Source organism: Camelus dromedarius, chromosome 24 (genome assembly GCF_036321535.1).
Source record: "Camelus dromedarius isolate mCamDro1 chromosome 24, mCamDro1.pat, whole genome shotgun sequence".
Lineage (NCBI taxonomy): Eukaryota > Metazoa > Chordata > Mammalia > Artiodactyla > Camelidae > Camelus > Camelus dromedarius.
Genome location: NC_087459.1, coordinates 6,906,273 through 6,926,552, shown reverse-complemented (window position 1 = coordinate 6,926,552; position 20,280 = coordinate 6,906,273). Strand labels below are relative to the sequence as shown.

At 44.7% G+C, this 20,280-nt stretch overlaps 2 protein-coding genes across 5 annotated transcripts in view; one reads left to right on the top strand and one right to left on the bottom strand.

The window, feature by feature from the left end:
• NPRL3 (NPR3 like, GATOR1 complex subunit) overlaps positions 1 to 20,280 on the top strand; it is a 53,644-nt gene that overhangs the window by 6,152 nt on the left and 27,212 nt on the right. The window contains exons 1-2 of one of the 4 annotated variants that reach the window (XM_064478231.1): positions 15,577 to 15,975; positions 19,012 to 19,081. In XM_064478231.1, the coding sequence (XP_064334301.1) occupies positions 15,858 to 15,975; positions 19,012 to 19,081 (188 nt within the window). In that variant the 5' untranslated portion in view covers positions 15,577 to 15,857. Of the gene's footprint in view, positions 1 to 15,576; positions 15,976 to 19,011; positions 19,082 to 20,072; positions 20,127 to 20,280 lie in introns of those variants that run through there. The other 3 variants (XM_010991083.3, XM_064478230.1, XM_031447736.2) reach the window with 3 other exon arrangements.
• Positions 4,674 to 5,927, bottom strand: HBZ (hemoglobin subunit zeta). Its single transcript, XM_064478149.1, has 3 exons — positions 5,802 to 5,927; positions 5,045 to 5,249; positions 4,674 to 4,937 (listed from the first exon to the last, which is right to left on the bottom strand). The coding sequence occupies exons 1-3, from the start codon at positions 5,894 to 5,896 to the stop codon at positions 4,809 to 4,811; spliced, it is 429 nt and encodes a 142-aa protein (XP_064334219.1). The 5' UTR covers positions 5,897 to 5,927; the 3' UTR covers positions 4,674 to 4,808.

Sequence of the window (20,280 nt, the reverse complement as noted above, 5' to 3'; positions counted from 1 at the left end):
CAGGAATGCAAGGATGGTTCATTATCTACAAATTAATCAATGTGATACACCATATTAACAAAATGAAGAATAAAAATCACATAGTCATCTCAATAGATGCAGGAAAAGCTTTTGACAATATTCAAGAACCAGTTATGACAAAAAAAAAAAAAAACCACTACTTCTCAACAAAGTAAGTATAGAGGGAACATACCTCAATATAATAAAGGCTATATATGCAAGACCACAGCTAACATGCTCAATGGTGAAAAGCTGAAAGCATTTCCTCTATGATCAGGAACGAGACAAGGATGCCCACTCTCACCACTTTTATTCAACATAATACTGAAAGTCTTAGCCACAGCCATCAGACCAAATAAATAAATAAATAAATAAAAGGAATCCAAATAGGAAAAGAGGAAGTAAAACTGTCACTTCTTCCAGATTACAGGATACTATATATAGAAAATCCCTAAGATTCTGCCAAAAATTTATTACAACTAATAAGTGAATTCAGTAAAGTTGCAGGATACAAAATTAATATACAGAAATCTGTTGCATTTCTATACATTAAGAACAAACGCTCTAAAAGAAAAGTTAAGAAAACAATACTGTTTATAATTGCATCAAAAAGAATAAAATACATAAGAATAAATCTAACCAAGGAGGGAAAAGTCCTGTGTTCAGAAAAATACAGACATTGATAAAAGAAATTGAAGATGACACAAACAGATGGAAAGATATAATATGCTCATGAACTGGAAAAATTAATATTGTTAAAATGACCATACTACCCAAGGCAACCTAGATTCAATGCAATCCCTATCAAAACTACAATGGCATTTTTCACAGAACTAGAAGAAATAATTCTAAAATTTGTATGGAAACCCAGAAGACCCTGAATAGCCAAAACAATCTTGAGAAAGAAAAACAAAGCTGGAGGAATCATGCTCCCTGACTTCAGATTATACTCAAAGCTACAGTAATTAAAACCAGTATGATACTGGCACAGAAACAAACACACAGATCAATGGAACTGAATAGAGAGCCCAGAAATAGACCCACGCACTTATGGCCAATTAACCCATGACAAAGTAGGCAATAATATACATAATGGGGAAAGACAGCCTTTTTAATAAGTGGTGTTGGGAAAACTGGACAACTGTAAGCAAAAGAATCAAATTGGACTACTTTCTCACACCATATACAAAAATAAACTCAAAATGAATTATACTTAAGTAGGACCTGAAATCATAAAACACTTAGAAGCATACCTATGCAGTATATTCTTTTTTTAAACATTTTTTATTGATTTATAATCATTTTGCAATGTGCAGTATACTCTTTGACATCAGTTTTAGCAATTTTTTTTTATATATGTCTCCTCAGGCAAGGAAAATAAAAGCAAAAACAAACAAACTGGACTACATCAAACGAACACGTTTTTGCACAACAAAGGAAATGATCAACAAAACAAAAGGCAGCCTACTGAGTGGGAGAAGACATTTGCAAACAATATATCTGATAAGAGGTTATTATCCAAAATATACAAAGAATTCACACAACTCAACATCAAAGAACAAGTGACCTAATTTAAAATTGAGCAGATCTTTTCCAAAAGATGTACAGATGGCCAACACGCACATGAAAAGATGCTCGACATCACTAATCATCAGGGAAATGCAAATCAAAACCATAATGAGATGGCACCTCACACCTGTCAAATGCTATCATCAAACAGACAAGAAATAACAAGTGCTGGTGAGGATGTAGAGAAAAGAGAACCCTTGTGTGCTGTTAGTGGGAATGTAAACCAGTGCAATTTACAGTAAGGAGGAAAACAGTGTGGAAATGCCTCAAAAGAGATGTCATTGCCTTCTGGGCATTTTTCAAGGAAAACAAAAACACTAACATAAAAAGGCATATGCATCCCAATGTACAGCAGCATTATTTACAACAGCTAAGACATGGAAGCAGACTAAGTGCCCATCAACAGATGAAAGGATAAAGAAGATATGGGACATATATACAACAAATTACTACTCAGCCATAAAAGATAATGAAATCTTGCCATTTGCAACAACACGGATGGACCCAGAGGGAATTATGCTAGGTGAAATAAGTCAGGCAGAGAAAAACAAGTACCTATGATTTCACTCAGATGTAGAATCTAAAAAACAAAACAAACGAGCAAACATAACAAAACAGAAACAGACTCATAGATACAGAGAACAAACTGGTGGTTGCCAGAGGGGAGAGGGGTGAGGAGATGAGTGAAATAGGTGAGGGAGATGAAGAGGTACAAGCTTCTAGTTACAAAATAAACAAGTCACGGGGATGAAACGTACAGCCATGGGGAATATAGTCAGTGATATTGTGATAACTGTATGATGACAGATGGTAACTAAATTTATTGTGGTCATTATTTTGTAGTGTATAGAAATATCAAATCACTATACTAACATAGTGTTGTAGGTCAATTATACCTCAATATAACTAAATATGTAACTACTAAGTAAAAATATGGAAGAAATGAAATCCTTGGCAGGAGCTCACTACTTCCCTAAGTGTCTTACTGTATATAAGGACTATAAAAATTTGCCCAAAATAACAAAAATACTTTTATTAAAAAAAATTGGGGCAAAATTACCTTTTTAAAAAGAAAACAAAAGACTGTGCACAGCAGCACGATTGACATAGCCAAAAAGGCACAAACAGCCCAAATGTCTACCAATCAATGAAAGAATAAACAAAATTTGGTATTTCCCTACAATGGAACATTATACATCCATAGAAAAGGAAGTACTGGTACATGCTACAACAGAGATCAACCTTGAAAGCAGTGTGACAAGTAAAAGAAGTCAGACACAGAAGTTGGCATGTTGTATGATTCCCTTTGTATGAAGTGTCCAGGATGGGCAAATCCACAGGAACAGAAAGCAGACTGCTCGCCAGGGGCTGAGGGGCACAGAGTTTCTGTTCAGAGTGATGAAAAATTTCTGGAACTAGGTAGGTGATAGTTGTGCAACATGATGAATATACTAAATGCCACTGAGATGTTCACCTTAAAATAGTTAAAACAGTAAATGTTACGTTTTATCACAAGAAGAGAAGATCTGACTATCACCATAGGTGATGCTGAAGACTTGGGTGATACTAGGAGCCATGTGATGTCAAATGGCAGTGTTTATTGCCGGTGCTAAACAAGGAGTCTGGGAGACTGATGCTCAAAAAGCCTGAACTCCCCAATGGCTTTCAGGGAAAGGTTTTTGAAGACAGGGTGTGGGAGAGGGGTTGTGGTGTGTGTGATCAACTCGTGGACATTTTTTTTTTTTTTGGTGGCAAAACCTGGGATAAGTTTGTTTTTGACTTTGATCTTTTCAGTTTTTGCTCTTTTAAGTTTTATTTTTGGTGATCTTAAATATTTACAAGATTCAAGGGGGAGGGTATAGCTCAGTGGTAGAGCATATGCTTAGCATGCACAAGGTCCTAGGTTCAATCCCCAGTACCTCCACATAAATAAATGAATAAATTAATTAATTAATTAATTAAATAAACTTCATTACTCCCCCCCAAATTTACAAGATTCAAAGGTCGAAATGATGCAGCGTTAGATTTGGAGGAGCTTCCCTCCAACCCCACCCATGTTGTCATTTGTGGTCTTTTCCAATTCATCCTTCCACAGTGCCTTTTTGCAAAAATAAGCAAACATGCACAAACACACACACACTCATGAGGGCACACACGGGTTAATGAACTCGCTCACACAAGTGTGTACTCACACATTCTTGAATTCCCCTCCTTCCTTACAAAAAAGTGACCGTGCTGTATATACACCAGTCTACTTCTTTATTACTTCTTTTTCTTTTTTCACTTAATAAATCCTGGCTATTACATCACAACCATTACTAGAAACTGCCCTCATTTAAAAAAAAATTTCAGTTCCCAGTTCTCTGTGGTGTGAATGTTCATGGTTTACCCTTTACTCTGTCAGTGCCACCTGAAGGGCTTTTGGGTTTTCTAGACTTTAGCAAACATAGCTGCCCCTGCTGCTTTGTGTATCCTCAAGCAAGCTTCAGCTCACCACTTAGCAGGGGGTGCCAGCAGAGTGTGGTCAAAGTCTTGGATTTTTGTTATTAGGGTGGGTAAGAAATGGCTCTCAGTGGAGTTTTACTTTTAATATTAATTTGCATTTCTCTTGTTATGAGCAAGGTTGTGCCTCTTTTCGGTTTTTTTTTTTCCCTCGTGTGTACTGTGATCTGTATCCCCGACTAGATTGTCAGCTCCATGGGGCAGGGAACTTTGCTTGTTTTAGCTGTTGTATCCATAGCCTAGAAAGACACTGGGGCCACTTATATGCCATAAACATTTGTTTAATGGGAGAGTGAATTGGTGGATGGATGAATGGATTCATCAACTCCTTTCTAAGATCCTGCATAAACTAGCAAATAGTATATATTCCGGAGGAAGAAGAAAAAGTGTCACCGCGGACCACAGGGACAAAGGGTCGGGGGACTCTAGCGACGCCCTAAGAAGTAAAGGCAAGGGGTCTCCTCTGTGCCGGATAGAGTGCCCTCCATGTCGCGGGAGCTGCCCTCTGCCCTCCGAGAGACCTTGGGGGTCAGTGCAAGGATTCCCGCAGCCCTCCGTGTGACCCAGGCAGCACCCCCAGCCGCTTCCACCTCTGCCAACCCGCAGTGGCCCCAGTGACCACAGAGACAAGATGCACGTTGATTCGTTTATTGGCGCGTCCTGGGGAAGATGGGGTGGGCTGGAGACCCCCTGGAGCAGCGGAGAGCGCATCCTGTCCTGGGGGGCCGCAGCTGCGCTCAGCGGTACTTCTCGGTCAGAACGGAGGACACGATGGACAGGAACTTGTCCCAGGCGGCGTGGGCGTCGGCCGTGAAGTCGGCGGAGAAGTGGGAGGCCACGGTGACCAGCAGGCAGTGGGACAGGAGCTGGGGCGGAAAGGGAGGGAGGCTCAGGGCGCGGGCCCCGGGCGCCTTCCGCCCAGACCCCGCCCCGCCTCGGTCGGGCCCCGCCAGGACCCCAGCCCCGCGCCCACCTTGAAGTTGACCGGGTCCACGCGCAAGACGTAGGCGTGCAGCTCGCTGAGCTTGGACAGAGCGCCCGCCACGTTGTCGATGCTCTTGACTGCGTCGCCCAAGGCGGCCAGCACCTTGGAGCCGTGCGCGCGCAGCTGCGCGGAGCCTGGATGCAGGTCGAAGTGCGGGAAGTAGGTCTTGGTCTGCGGGAAGCTGGAGAAGAGCCTGCGGGGGGGCGGCGGGGGTGAGGCGAGGTCGGGACGGCACTGCCCCAGGACGCGACGGTCCAGGCGCCGACCCAGCGTTCTGGACACGTGGTATTTTCACGCAGTGTATTAAAACATCAATATTAACGCAAAAACCCACGTAGACCGAAATATGCAAAGTTCAGGTAAAGGCAGGATGAGTACTGCTGACTTTTCCTGTTGCCCCAGGCTCCAGTATGGCCCCGGTACTATCTCACTCACCCTCACCGCCCCATCGTTCCCACGTTCCTTCCTTCTTCACCCGTTCACTCACTCACTCACTCACTCACTCATTCATTCATTCATTCAACAGGTGTTTGTGGAGACCTGGGTGCTGGACCTGGAGAGACACAGCCCTACAGTCATCTCCCCTCCGAGTTCACCTCCTCTTCCTGCTTACCGGCCACCATCCCCTGTCCCCACCACTGACCGCACCTCCCTGTCCCCTCCTCACTGACCGCTGTCCTTACTGTCCTCTCCTCTCTGGCCCACAGTCACCTGCCCGGGTACATCCAGCCCAGCTGGCACTCACCTTTCCAAGGCCTCCATGCCAATGACGTCCGCCTGTGTGGCGATCTTGCCCCACATGGACACAACGATGGTCCTCTCAGCCTTGGTCAGAGACATGGTGGCGGCTGACCCAGAGCTAGGTGTGCTCAGAACTGGCCTCCATGGTAATCGGCCCCCAGGGTCCTCTTATATACCTGAAGCCAGGGTGGGGGCCAGGCTGTGGTCATCACTGGGAGAGGGGAGGGGGTTTGGGTGGTGGGGTCTCTTATCAGATGCAGTGACAATGGGCAGTCAGGCCTGGTGGGCCTGGTGGGATGAGGGGCTATCACTCGGGCCTCCCTTGCTGGGCCTAGGCAGGGAGAATAGGGGGGGTGTTGGCCGCAGCCTGACCAGACTCCAGGAGAGATAGGGGCCCAGCCAGCCCAGGAGGTCCTCCTGCATTTGCAGCCCAGCTCTGCACTGTCCTTGTCCATCTCAGAATCACAAAATGGGAGAAGCTGGATGACCACACACTTTCCTCAGCTGGCTCATGTCACGTTGCCTGCATCACTCCTCAGTGGGTCCTGTGGCTAGACCAGCCTTTCACATACCAGTTCTCTCCCTCTGGCTCTACGATCCCTGGATTTTCTCTGAGAAAGCAATGGTTTTGCCCAGTGGGCTCTGAGGGGGGAGGGAGTGACTGGTTCTGACCCTGAAAAGCTTTAGGAGGTGGCAGGTCAATAAAAGAGGGTCCTTCTAATGTCATGTGCTTTTAGGGACTGCAGTGTTGCTCACCATACCATAATTTAAACATCATGAGGCAAATACTCCTTTTAACTATATTTCAACATATGGCACCATTGATTTTTTTAGTGTGCTGCTCTTTGAATTTTGACACAGGTATAGATTTGTGTAACCCTCACCAGAATCAGGATACATAACAGCTCCATCAACCCAGAAAACTCCCACATGCTGCCCCTTTGCCATCTCACCTTCCTCTGTCCCCCCAAACTCTGACAATCACTCTAATTTGGTCTTTTTCAAGAATATCCTGTAAATGGAATCACACAGTATACAGCATCTTTTAGGACTGGCTTCTTTTACTTAGTGTAATACCCCCGAGGGCCATGCATGTTGTTGCCTGTATGCGTAGTTTCTTTTTATTGCAGAGTAGTATTCTGTGGTGTTAATGTTCATTCATTCTCCCATGCAACAATTGTTTTTTTTTTTTCTAGTCTGGAGCTATTACAAATAAAACTGCTATGAACCTTCTTGTGTAGGTCTTTATGTGAACATAAGTTTTTATTTCTCTAGGATGATACCCTATCTAGGAGTAGGATCATTGGTTCATGTGCTAAGTGCATGTTTAACTTTGTGAAAAACTGCTAAACTGCTCCAGAGTGGCTGGACCATTTTGCATCCCTTCAGCAGTGAAGGGGAGTCTTATTTCCCCTGCATCCTTTCAGTGCTTCTACGTGTTAGTCAGTCTGACAGTTGTGAGATGATCTGTCATTGTGGCTTCAATTTGCATTTCCCTGATGGCCAGGGGTGCGGAGCATCTTTTTGCGTGCTCATTTGCGGTCCTCTTTGGTGAAATATCTGTTCTGGTCTTTTGCCCATTTTTCTCCTAGTTTGTAGTTTGTTATTTTATCCTTTCAATAGTGTCATTTGTAGAGCCAAAGTTTTATTTTTGATGAAGTCTAATTTACCAAGTTTTTCTTTTAAGATTCATGCTTTTAGAATCATGCCTGAGAATACTGTGCCTAATCCCAGGTCGCAGAGATCTTCATCTCTGGTTTCTTCTAAATGTTTCATAGTTTACATTTTACACTTAGATCTAAGATCTGTTTTGTGATAATTTTTGTGTAAGGTGTGACGGTTAGTCCTATGAGTGTCCAATTATTCCAACACCTTTTGTTGAAAACACTATACTTCCTCTATCAAATTGTCTTCTCTAGCTTGTTTGCAAAAAAATTAATTGGACAGTTTCTGCAGGTCTATTTCTGAACTCTCTATTTTGTTCTGTTGATCTCTGTGTCTTTCACCCAGATTATACTGTCTGTATTACTGTAACTTTATTGTTAACTCTTAAAATTAGATACTATCCCAAGAATGGCAGGAATATTTGCTTAGAATATATCTGATAAGGGACTGATCCAAAATAGAAAAAAAAACCTTACAACTCAAAAATAAAGAGACAAATAATGAATTGAAAACTGGACGAAAGGCTAATAGACATTCCTGTAAAGAAAACATACAGATGGCCAATAATCACATGAAAAAATGCTTAACTCATTAGTGAAATTCAAATCAAAACCAAAAAATGATAGCACATCACACCCATTAATATGACTATAATAAAAAATTCTAACCTTAAACCCTAACCCTAACCTTACCTACACTTACTAGAACAGCTATATTAAAAAGACAAGATAACAAGTGTTGGCGAGGAGGTGGAGAAATTGGAATCTGTGGACACTGTGGGTGGGAATGTGAAATGGTGCAGCTACTGTGGGAAACAGTCTGGAAGTTCCTCAAAAGGTTAAACATGGAGTAACCATCTGACCCAGCAATTCCATTCCTAGGTGTAGACCCAAGAAAATAAAAACCTGCATCCACACAAAAACTTGTACCATGGTCACAGCACCACTATTTGTAATAGCCCCAAAGTGCAAACAACCCAAATGTCCTTCAGCTGATGAATGGGTGAATAAAATATGGTAGAATCAGTGCAATGGAATAGTATTCAGTCATAAAAGGGAACAAAGTACTGAATAGGTGAGTGAGCCTTGAACAAATACATATTGTATGATTCCATTTATATAAATGGCCAGGATAGGCAGATCCTTGGAGACAGAAAGTAGATGAAGTTGTCTAGGACTGGGGTGATTGGAGGATGTGACTGCTAATGGATATGGGGTTTCTTTTGGGGTGATGAAATTTTCTAATTGTGGTGATATTTGCATAACTCTCTGAATATACTAAAGCCCACTGAGCTGCACACTATTAAAAAATTTTTTTTAAATTTCTCCTTCATTTACTAGGGATATTTTCAATAGAGATTCCAGGTTAGCAATGTTGTTTTATTCTATTTTACCAGCACTTTTGTTGTTAATGGAGGTACTGGAGATTGAACCCAGGACCTCATGTATGCTAAGCATGCACTCTACCACTGAGCTATTTCCCTCCCCACTGAATGGCACACTTTAAATGGGTGATATGTATGGTATGTGAATTTTATCTCAATAATGCTGTTGAAAGACTGGGTAAAGTCATTCATCTCTCTTTATTCTTCTTTTCCAAAATGGTTTTGGCTGTTCTGACTCCTTTCCAGGTGAGTTTCAGGGTTAGTCAGAGTTATCTGCACAAAAGTCTGCTGGACTTTTTGCAGAATCAGAGGAACACATTTCCTGGGTAGAGAGATCAGAGACATTCTGCTGAACTATTCTTGGAGAAAACTGTGAGGCTTAGATAAGCCCTCTGATTGGAAACCATGTGTACACTCAAGCAAGTATTGAGAACCTTCTGTATGCCAACACAGTGCCTGGCATTTTATTGTGTTACGGTGCTCACTTCCACACCTGAGATTGAGTTGATGTTTGAGGGCAGGGGTAGCGACTGATGGATGCTGAGCTGACAGGCAGGTGTTATACCCTGGTGTTTGGTTCTGCCTGTGGCCTGGAGGCCAATTCCAGGCAGCACTGCCGGGTCCCTCTCCTTCCTGTCTCTCCCTACTTACATTTCACAACCTCCCCTCTCTTCTTAAGTGACAGAATTTCCCTCTTGCAGGGATGTGCCCACCCTCCATTGGCCTTATGCTTGTCGCTCATTTTCCTGGGCAGTGTTGCTCTGCTGACTCTGGGCCCCACTTGTTCACAGAGACTGTGGCTTGCCCCTCTCAGTTCCTTCCTAGATGGACAGGATGAGCCTGGTGCTTCCTGGTCACCTCTTGCTGTCACTTGATGCAGAAGGAAACCCCAGGGCCACCTGCAGGATCTGGGCCTGCAGGAAGGGTGTGTAAAGTTGTTCCCAAGGCCTCAGCTCCTAGAAAGGAGAGAAGTCAGCAGGGAGAGAGACAGAGATGGACAGGCAGAGAGACAGATTGGCAGAGGAAACAGAATACAGCGAGTGAGACAGAGAAGGCTGAGGGTCAGGTGGAAGGAAGGTCAGGCAGAGGGAGGGGGTCTGGGGGTCCTGGGTGAGGCTGGAGCTGGTCCTCTGGTTGAAGGTACTAGGTTTGTCCTTGGGGGAAGTACAGAGGGGTCTCAGTGAGGGAAGTGCCTGGGGGAAGCCCTCCAGCTGCAGTATCTAGGGCCTGTGGCCAGGGACAGCACAGGAGGCAATGACTGTGGACACCAGGATGCCTATTCCAGGCTCTCAACATGGGGACGGTCCTCCCCTCCTCTTAGGCCTTAGGGCCTCCTCTTTTCCCCCATCCTTGGCCTCCATAGGAGCCACCTTGTGTCTGAAACCTCCACGCCCTTCAGGGCATTGGTGTGGGCAGGGGTCCTTTCCTTTTTACCTTTATTCATTGTGAAATATAGACTTATGTCCTAGGAGTGAATTATTATGAGGCCCATACTCAGACCTCAATCCTCCCCAAAGGTACGCCCTACCCTGACTTACCTCTTGCTTTCAATACCTTTTAACACCAAATATGTGTCCTCAGGCACTATGGTTGTTTTTGCCAGTTTTTGCCCTGCCAGCCATGCTGGGGGTGTTCCCTGCCATCCCTGTGTTGTGTTTCCTTGTCAGAAGGGACCACGAGTTCCCCAGTGTACTGGGGATGGATGTTTGGGTTGTTCGGTTCTTGACTATTATGAACAGTGCTGCCGTGAGCATTCTGTGAGGTACTTTCCTGGGAGCGGGGCAGCTGGGTCTAAGCCGTGGGAATTCTCAACTTTAGCAGATAATGTGAGATACTTTCTGGAGCAGCTGGACCAACTCACATGATGTATGAGGGTTCCTCTTGCCCCACATCCTTCCAAACATTTGGTATGGTCGGTCCTGGTCTTAAATCTTAGCTTTTCTGGTGGGTGTGTAGTAGTTTCTCACGTGGTCTTAATTTGCACTTTCCTGACACTGATGAGGTTGGGCCTCCGTTCATATATTTACTGTCCACTTAGGTTTCGTATTTATTTATTTATTTATTTATTTATTCATTTATTCATTTATTCATTTATTTGTTTAGGAGTTCTCATTTCTTGAAGTATCCAGTCATGGCCATTTTTCTACAGTGTTGCCAGACTTACTGGTTTATAGGGATTTAAAAAATATTCTGGACATAAGCTTTCTGTCAGTTTCATGTGTCTTATCACCCCCAGGGTCTGTGGTTTGCCTCTACTTTCTGAATGCTGTTTTTGGTGGAGCAGAAGTAGATAATTTAAATGCAGTCAAATTTAGCGATTAAAAAAAAATCTGTTTAAAAATGTCGTACCTTTCTATACACAATATCCAAGAGGTAGAAACAATCCACTTGTCCATCAGTGAATGAATGGATAAACAAATTATGTTATTTCCACAAAATGAGACTTTATTCAGCCACAAAAATAAAGCACTGCACTGGTTACAACTCAGACGAACCTTGAAAGCACTATACCAGGAAAGAAGCCAGATATGAGAGGCCATATGCTGTGTGAATCTCTTTATATGAATCGTCCAGAACAGGCAAATTCAGGAGACAGAAAGTGGATGAGTGGGTGCCAGGGGTTGTGGGGAGGAGGACAGGGAGCAGTTGCATAGTTTCCTCTTGGGAGGATGAAAATAACCTGGAACTAGTTCATGATCCTGGTTGCACCCATTATGAATAAAGGAAATGCCACCGACTGTTCCCTTTAAAGTGGTTAATCTTGCATTATGCAAATTTTACCTCAATTTTTTTTCTTTTAGCTTCTTTTGGAGGGGTAGGTAATTAGGTTTATTTATTTATTTTAATGGAAGTACCAGGGATTAAACCCAGGACCTCCTGCATGCTAAGCAGGCACTCTACCACTGAGCTATAACCTCCCCCTTTCAATTTTTGTTTAAAAAGTGGAATAAGAGTTGTGTGCCGAGGTGAAGCCAACTTTCCATGCCACCTTTCTAAGGACTTCACTGTCTTGTCCCTTGAGCTGAGCAGCAGTCCCCGTTGGACTGACTGTGTGTGGTGTCGGGTGAGGCCTGCTGTCTGGCTCTAGCTGACCCATATGGAGCACTTTCTAAAGTACTGGGCGTGGTGCAGACTGGATACTCTTCATGCTGGGTATGCAACCCTCACAGCTCTGCAAGAGTTTTGTTTTATCATCATTTCATGCTTTAAGATAAGGAAACGGAGTCTTGGAAAGTTTACAAAACATGATCAAAGTGTCAGTGGAGGAGGGAATCAGCCCCTGCGGGGAGAGGAGACTGAGGTTTGAGATGGGCAAGTCTTTTCTGTTTCTGAGCCTGGGTTTCCCACCTGACACAAGAAGGTCCTTCCTGAGCCCATGCAGGACTCAGAGCCTGCTGGTCTCTGGGCTGGATTCCAAGCCCCAGACTTGTTCAGAGCTTGCGTAGCTGGGGCTGAGCTCAGAGAGGCCCTGGTCTCCCAGCAGAATGTTGAGACAAAGTTCTACAGACCCTCTCCCAAGAGCAGCCCCTGGGCAGGGTAAGTCACCTTAGGAGTCCTAGTTTCACTGTTTTAACCTCTACCTCACTCGTAAGAATCATGTTCTGCTGCCATGTGACCTTGAGACACAGCAGTGTGAATTCAGGTGATTAGAGTTACTGTCGTGAGCGAGCGATTCTTCCCAGGCAGAAACACTGCAGTGGCAGTGGTGGGTCTGAGATAGGGCCTGCGAGCCCTGCCTGGCCCTCTGACAGTCGGTCGTGGCTCTATCGGGCCCAGACTGTGTGGCGGGACCGATAAGGCCTGGCCTTCTACACAGCCTCCTGGCCCTGGCCAGGGGGACCCAGGCTGGGAGGAAGGGTCGAGAGTTTCAGTTTCTAAGAATCCACTTACCTCTAAAAAAAAGTAGGTTACAAAAGAGTTATTTAAATTTTTTTTAATTTAAATTTAAAATGAGGGCATAGAGATGTGGGGTGCTGGCAGGGAAGAGTCTGAGGACATGGCCTGCAGTGAGCAGAGGCTGCCCTGGGCACATCGCTGTCCAGGAGACCCTTGTTCCCACTTCTGTTCCTGGTGGGGAGCTTGAGGCCCATGGCAGGGCCAGCCTACCATCATTCCCTCTGGCTGCTGATACATGAGTCCTGATTTCTGTATCAGCCCAATGAAGGAGAGAAACATGGCCACTGAGGTGCTGTCGGTGAAGGTGGCATGGAATTCAGACCCCTGCTTTCTCCAGTCCTGCCCTAGACAGCCTACACCTGAGCCCTGTGGGGGTAGCCCGGGAAGGGATGTATCCAGGACTTCTGTGGCCAGGATCTTGGTGACTACACTTCACCGTTCATGGATTCCAGTGCTTCTTATAATGAAAAGATATTAACCTATAGAGCCTTCTCCTAGCCCAGACACAGCCAGGTTCTGCGGCCATAGGACTATCTAGTAGGGCAGCAGCATGTCCAGGGAAGTCGGAGGAAGGACGCCTGAGCCAGAGTCCTGGTTCTCCCTGGACACCTGCAGATTCCCAGTGACCCTGTGGGGAGGCCCATTACCACAGTGGGCCATTTCCCCTCAACAGTGGGCTACCCCTTCCCTATCCACACAGCTTCCCAGCCTCACCTCCTGCCCCTCTGCCCTTGTTGTCATTGTAGGGATGCTCCTGGGAACTGCGGGAATACTCAGAAAACTTTTGATGATACATAAAATCGAAATATACTAGACTGAGAAAAAGGCTTGCAGAATCTGTCACAGAGGGGAACTAACCCTTAGAAAGAAAGAACAAATCAAAGGACAAACAACCCAGAAGGAAACATGAAGGCAGTTCAAAGACACTGGCAAATAATCAAGTAATAGTTCTGCTCCTTAGTAATAATCAGAGAAATGCAACATAAGACATGATTTCCCTTTTTGGAAATTTTGGGAAAAAATAAAGTCAATGCTATGTAGCCCCGGGCAGGGCAGTACTTTCTTGGGTTCTGTTTGAGACATTTGAAATGCATGTACCCTTCACCTTGGCAGGTCCAACCCACAGATCTGTCCTGCAAAATACATGTTTATGTCCGCTTCAGTGAGAGAGGTTACTTCAGCAGTGAACACTTAGTCCTGCATCCAATGCAATTGAGAAAGATTTGGAGACAGTTTCGCAGTAGAATGTGCACTACAGTTACCTCCTGGGGAAGACTGGGTGGGGTGGGTGGGTAAATTTTTTTTTTTTTTTTACTTTTTAAAAACAGCTATATTGTGAGATAGAATTTATATACCATAAAGTTCATCCATTTAAAGTGTGCAGCTCAGTGGGCTTTAGTATATTCAGAGAGTTATGCAAGTATCACAATTAGAACATTTTTGTCAACCCAAAAGAAACCCTATACCCATTAACAGTAACACCCTCCAACTACCGCAGTCCTAGACAACCTAATCTACCTTCTGTCTCCAAAGATTTGCCTATTCTGGCCATTTATATAAATGGAATCATACAACATGTATTTGTTCAAGGTTCACTCGTGTATCAGTATTTCTTCCCCTTTTATGACCAAATACTATTTCATTGCATGGATTCTACCATATTTTATTCACCCATTCATCAGCTGAAGGACATTTGGGTTGTTTGCACTTTGGGGCTATTATGAATAGTGGTGCTTTGACCATGGTACAGGTTTTTGTGTGGACACAGGTTTTTATTTTCTTGGGTCTATACCTAGGAATGGAATTGCTGGGTCAGATGGTAACTCCATGTTTAAACTTTTGAGGAACTTCCAGACTGTTTCCCACAGTAGCTGCACCATTTCACATTCCCGCGCAGTGTCCACAGATTCCAGTTTCTCCACCTCTTAGCCAACACTTGTTATTTCGCTTATCGATTATAGCCATTCTACTGGGTGTGAGGTGGTATCTCTTTTTGGTTTAGATTTGCGTTTCTCTAACAAGCAGTGATGTTTAGCATATTTTCACATGCTTACTGGCCATTTGTCTTAATTTCGAGAAGTGTCTGTTCACGTCCTTTATCCGCTTTTCAATTGGTTACTTGCCTTTTTCTTGTTGAACTGTAAAAGTTAAAAAAAATTCTGGATACAATTCCCTTATCAGATAAATGACTTGTAAATATTTTCTCCCATTCGGTGGGTGCTTTTTTCAAAAAACATTTTTTATTGGTTTATAATCATTTTACAAAAATGTTGTGTCAAATTCCAGTGTAGAGCACAATTTTTCAGTTATACATGAACATCGTGGGTGCTTTTTTTAACTTTTGGGGTGTTATCCTTTAAAGCGTAAAAGTTTTTAACTTGATGAAGTCCAATTAACTATTTCTTTGGTCGCTTGTGCATTTGATGTCATACTTTAGGAACCACTGCCTAGTCCCAAGTCACGAAGACTCACCCTTGTGTTTTCCCCGTGTTTCACAGTGTTAGCTCTTACACTTAGGTCTTTTATCCAGTAACGTGATTTCTTCAACCTACTTTATATTTCTAAGTTTGAACTCTCTGCCCAAAGCAACTGTTACTTATATAACCTAGAAAAGTTAAGTTGAACCGAAGGGTTAAACCGACCCCAGTTTCTTATTCACGTTGCTAGTGGTTCTCTTCTCCCCACACGAGGAAGGAGCGGCCACACGCATGCGCGTGAGCATACCGCCGCAGAGACGGCCTCGCGCCTGCGCACTCGGCAGCCTGCGCCTGCGCCAACGCCTTCGGTCCGCGCGCAGGCGTCTTCATAGGTTTGCCGGGACCTAGCTCAGAAGTCTCGCGAGTTTGGCCGGCGCGTTAAGTGGCACGTAGGTTGGTGGACTGTCGGGTACGCTCCGTCAGCCTGGCTCCGCTCACCGCCCCCCTGTCCCCGACGCGTCTTTCTCAGAGCCTCTCCGCCCCGTCCTGTTCCCTTCGGAGCCCCCAATCCATCACCCGTCTCCCTCGGAGCCCCTCTAGCCCCCGGCCCGTTTCCCTCTACGCGCCGCCGCCCTTGGCCCATCCTCGGCTCCCCACACCTTCCCTCGCCCCGACCCCTCCCCGGGCCCCTGGCGGGATGGGGGACAACACCAGCCCCATCAGCGTGATTCTGGTGAGCTCGGGGAGCAGGGGCAATAAGCTGCTGTTCAGGTACCCCTTCCAGAGAAGCCAGGAGCACCCGGCGTCCCAGACAAGTAAGTGGGCGCCGGGCGGAGGGCCCCCACCCCCACCCCCGGGCGCGCCGGCGGGCTGCTTCCCTCACAGTTGACAGTGAACCCTGTACTTGTTTCTTCTCCGCTTCGTACAGGCGATGCCTTCTCACTGTAGTGTTTGGAAAGTATAGGAAAAGTGAAAAAAAAAAAAAAGAGGAAAATCACTCTTAGTTTCAACATAACAAAGCCACTCTTGTTCACGTTTCATCGGTGTTTCTAGCCTTTTAAAAGCTATATAAGTGCTATATGAATGGATTTAGCTTGTAAAAAGTATGAAATCCACGTATACCTGGAATTTTCTTTGACCACTGCTCCCCAGTTGTGGTCGTCCTCCCCCACTGCAGGGATAACCACCTACCATTTTGGTAATTGTGCCTCCTGTACAGAGACACCAAATATGTATCCATAGAAAAATAGTGTATTGCTTTTGGGATTTTCCCCTCACATAGATGCATTTTCTGTAGCTCTTTTTCCCATTGAACAATCTGCCTTGGAGCACTTTCCAACCAAGTAAACAAATCATCCTCACTCTTTGTTGGTACCAACATACCCTTTCCTTGTGGTTGGAGATTTAGGTTACTTGCAGCTTTTCACTGTCATGAATATGCAGTTTGTAGTTTGTAGAATTTTAAAAAGCACTTTAAAATTTTTAGTATGGCACAAAGTTTTAAAGATACAAAGGGGTTTAGGTTATGAAAAAGTTATTTCCCATCATTGGCTCCCAGCCACATCCCCTTGTAGGGCCTGATGCAGTTACCATTTTCCTGTGCATCTTTCTGGAACCTTCTGTGTCCATACAAACATATACACACATTATTTTATTTTCTAAGCACAAATATACACTACACACTGTTCTGCCGTGTTGTTTTCATTTTCTCTTTACATTCTGGTTATAGATTCAGAGTTATAATCAGAATCATGGGAGCAACACACTATGATTTATTCATCCAATCCTCTGCTACTGGGCATTTAAGTTGATTCCAGTCTAATACCGTGTGAATGTCCTTTATGTATATATTTTCATCCTGCAGAATGTAGGATCATTTCCCAGAAATGAGATGGTTTTATCCAAGGGAAAATGAGCATGTGTATTTTTAATAGATTAGATTTTTCTATGTTTTTTCATCAGACAGGTGAAAAATCGTATCTGATAGTAGTTCTGATGCGCATTTGTCTTACGATTGAGGTTGACTGTGTTTTCCTGTTTTCAGAGCCATCTGGATTTCCTTTTTAATGAGCAACCTATTCATAACCTTTGCCTAATTTCCTCTTAGGTTGTTTGATTTTTTTTCCTTACAGATTTGAAAGAGCTTTTTATATATTTAGGATAAAAATAGACTTCTGTGACAAAGCTTTATACCCTTAGCCAGTTTGCCTCTGAGCCTAGATTTTTGTGGAGTTAAGTTTCCAGTCTTTCTTTGTGGTTTCTGAGTTTTGTTATACATAGAAAGGCCTCCTGCTCTCCAAGAGTGTTAACAAAAAGAGTCTCTGGTGTTTTCCTGTGGAACATTTATTGTCTTGTTTTTAAACTGTGTTTACTTTGGTGTGAGGTGGAGGCTTCTACCAGGAGCTGGTCTTTTCTGGGCACTTGCTGAGGGTTTCGTGTGCCCCCATTGGCTCCTGGAGCCCTGTGCACCAGGCACTGTGGTGGGTAAGGAGGAGGTGAGAACATGGGTCCCATGGCTGGAGAGGGCTGGTTCAGGAGCCAAAATGATTTTCTCTTCCATATGGCTTCCTAGTCCCGACATCATCTGATGGGAGTAATTCACCTCGCTCCTACTGGTTAGTTCCACTGGCCTCTATCACATACTTAATTCCCATGTTTATCTGAACTTATTTTTGGCTTTTCTTGCCTCTCCCAAGGCTCTGTCTTTCTGTGTGTGGGCACCACACTGGTGGGTTACTGTGACTTCATACCCCGTTACACCACACAGTCGGATCAGTCCCTCATTGCTTTTCTTCCGAATCACTCTGGCAGTTCTGCTCACCGTTCCCTGTAAACAGTAGTATTGACTGCATTAGGCCCCTCCCAGGCCATTGGCGGTGTTTTGGAGGCCACATTAAACCTGGTGATTCAGTGGGAAGAAAGGGCATCTTTATGTTGAATTTCTTGTTCAGGAACAGTCTGTCCCCTTTTCATTCTCATCTCCCTTGTTAGCATTTTGTTGTCTTCATGGGCCTCTTACGTCCTTAAGTCTGTAAACTTTATTTCTCTAGTAACAGGTTGTGTTTTGTACAGGAGGATGTTGGTATATGGAAGTTTAAAAATTCTTTCTTTTACCTATGCTTTTTGCAACCTAGTTGCCATCATACACTAGTGATGAGGGGGTGTGTGTGTGTGTGTTTATATAGAAACCCCCCCTTTTTTTTTAACTTAGTAGCCAAAGCATTTCCCATGTTATCACAACTTATGGGAAACCATAATTTAAAAAAATTTTTGTTATAAAAATAAGTAATATGAAATTTGCATTTTAACCATTTTAAGTGTACAATTTGGTGGCTTTAATTACATTCACTATAATTAATTTGCTATATTGTACACCCATCACTACTGTCTATTTTCAAAAATTTTCATTGCCCCAAACTGAAACTTGTACACATTAAGCAATAACTCCCAGTTTCCCCTGCCCTCAGCCTCTGGTAAGTGCTAATCTACTTTCTGTTTCTGTGCCTGTTGTAAATACTGCATATAAGTGCAATGTTCGTCCTTTTGTGTCTGGTTTCTTAGCGTGATGTTTTCAAGTTTATCCACATTGTACTATCCACAACATCATCCCTTTTAATGGCTGAATAATAATTCCATTGTGTGCATATACCACAGTTTAGAAACCATCACTATTTTTTTTAAACTGAGGTACTGGGGATTGAACCCAGGGCCTTCTGCGTGCTAAACACGCGCTCTAGCACTGAGCTGTACCCTCCCCACCAGAAACCGTCACTTTTAGTGTCTCCACAATCATCCTGTATGTGGATGGATCCTGTTTTCTTAGCTTTTCTCCCCCTTTTGCCTTCTCTCAGGTAAGCCTCGTAGCAGATACGCTGTCAACGGCACCGGAGACCACGCAGAGGACCAGGACGGCGACTCCAAGTACGGGCTCTGTAGTCACGCCAGGGCAGGCACAGCCCCACCTCCTGTTGACCCAGCTGTTTTCTCCCCTGAAAAACCCAGTGTTCTTTGTTTCCATTTGTGGGTGTTTCAGGTAGCACAGAGCTGGGGGGATGTTGCCAGCCTCTGGCTTGCTGCGTCATTCGGTCCCATGTTCCAGCTGTGGGCTGTGCGGTGGGTAATGCAGGTTGGAGACCAGGTGAGACCAGAAACATGGAGGACAGCAGACCCAGTGCTGTTCTCAGACCTTATTCCTCATGCGCGTGCCCAGAGGTCAAATGTAGGTACTTGGGTGCAGCGCAGCCTGTCCGGGTGGTGGTGTGGACTGAGAGCCAGAGCTGTTCTGACCCTTGATCTTCTTGGCCCAGATGAAAGGCAGGTCCTGGCCTTCCTGTGTGTGCTTCCTGCTTCTCTCTGAGAAGTGCTATCAGGATGGCCACCACCAGAAATGGCCACCTCTGCCTTCCTATGTTCATTTTAAAGCTTAGTGAATGGTAACACAGGCCCAGACGAAGGAGGAAAGATTGTAAATTGCCTGTCCTGGGTCCCCCTGAACACAGCGGAGGCCTGTGTGAGGTTATGGATGTGGCCCTACTGTCCATGGGAGCAGAGCCGAGGCCCCTACCCTGGGTCTGGCTGTGCGGTGTGCTAGTGCAGCTCCCCTCAGCCCTAATGTGGCCACCAAGTTGAACGTTGTGTGGTTTTTATCCTTTTTGTAAGGATGTCAGGGGCCTCTGGCATGACCAGTAACTATCTTTGAGGGGAATGGGCTTTGGCGGAGGGCCCGGCAGGAGAGGGCAGGGGTGTGGGGGGCTTTAGGCATCCCGTGGATCATTCTGCTCAACACAGAGCCCTGTGGATGTCTGGTCCTTGAAAGTTGGCAATAGGGAGAAAACTCTTGTTTGTTCCTGACCCAGTGAGCGTGTTCTGTCCTCTACCTGTGTCTCAGGCAGTTTGAAGAGTCCTGTGGAGGCCAGCGACACCAGTTCCTGCAGTTCCAGAGGCTTATGATGAAGTGACTGTGAAGGTGATTTCTAGGGAGTTCATTCAGTGCTGAGCGCAGTGAAGGAAAGAAACTGTGGGAGGGAGTGAGACCTTCCGGGTCTCTCGGGGTCACAGATTGGCTTGTTCCCCAAGGAGAGCTGGGTCTCCTCAGACTCTTGTTCAACTTAAGGATGATT

What these genes read in the sequence shown, in the direction of transcription:
- HBZ (XM_064478149.1), bottom strand. Translation starts at nt 5,896, where the DNA reads ATGTCTCTGACCAAGGCTGAGAGGACCATCGTTGTGTCCATGTGGGGC. An exon ending in GGCATGGAGGCCTTGGAAAG is followed by an intron (nt 5,250 to 5,801) that starts GTGAGTGCCAGC and finishes GCCCCCCCGCAG; the next exon opens with GCTCTTCTCCAGCTTCCCGC. An exon ending in TGGACCCGGTCAACTTCAAG is followed by an intron (nt 4,938 to 5,044) that starts GTGGGCGCGGGG and finishes TTTCCGCCCCAG; the next exon opens with CTCCTGTCCCACTGCCTGCT.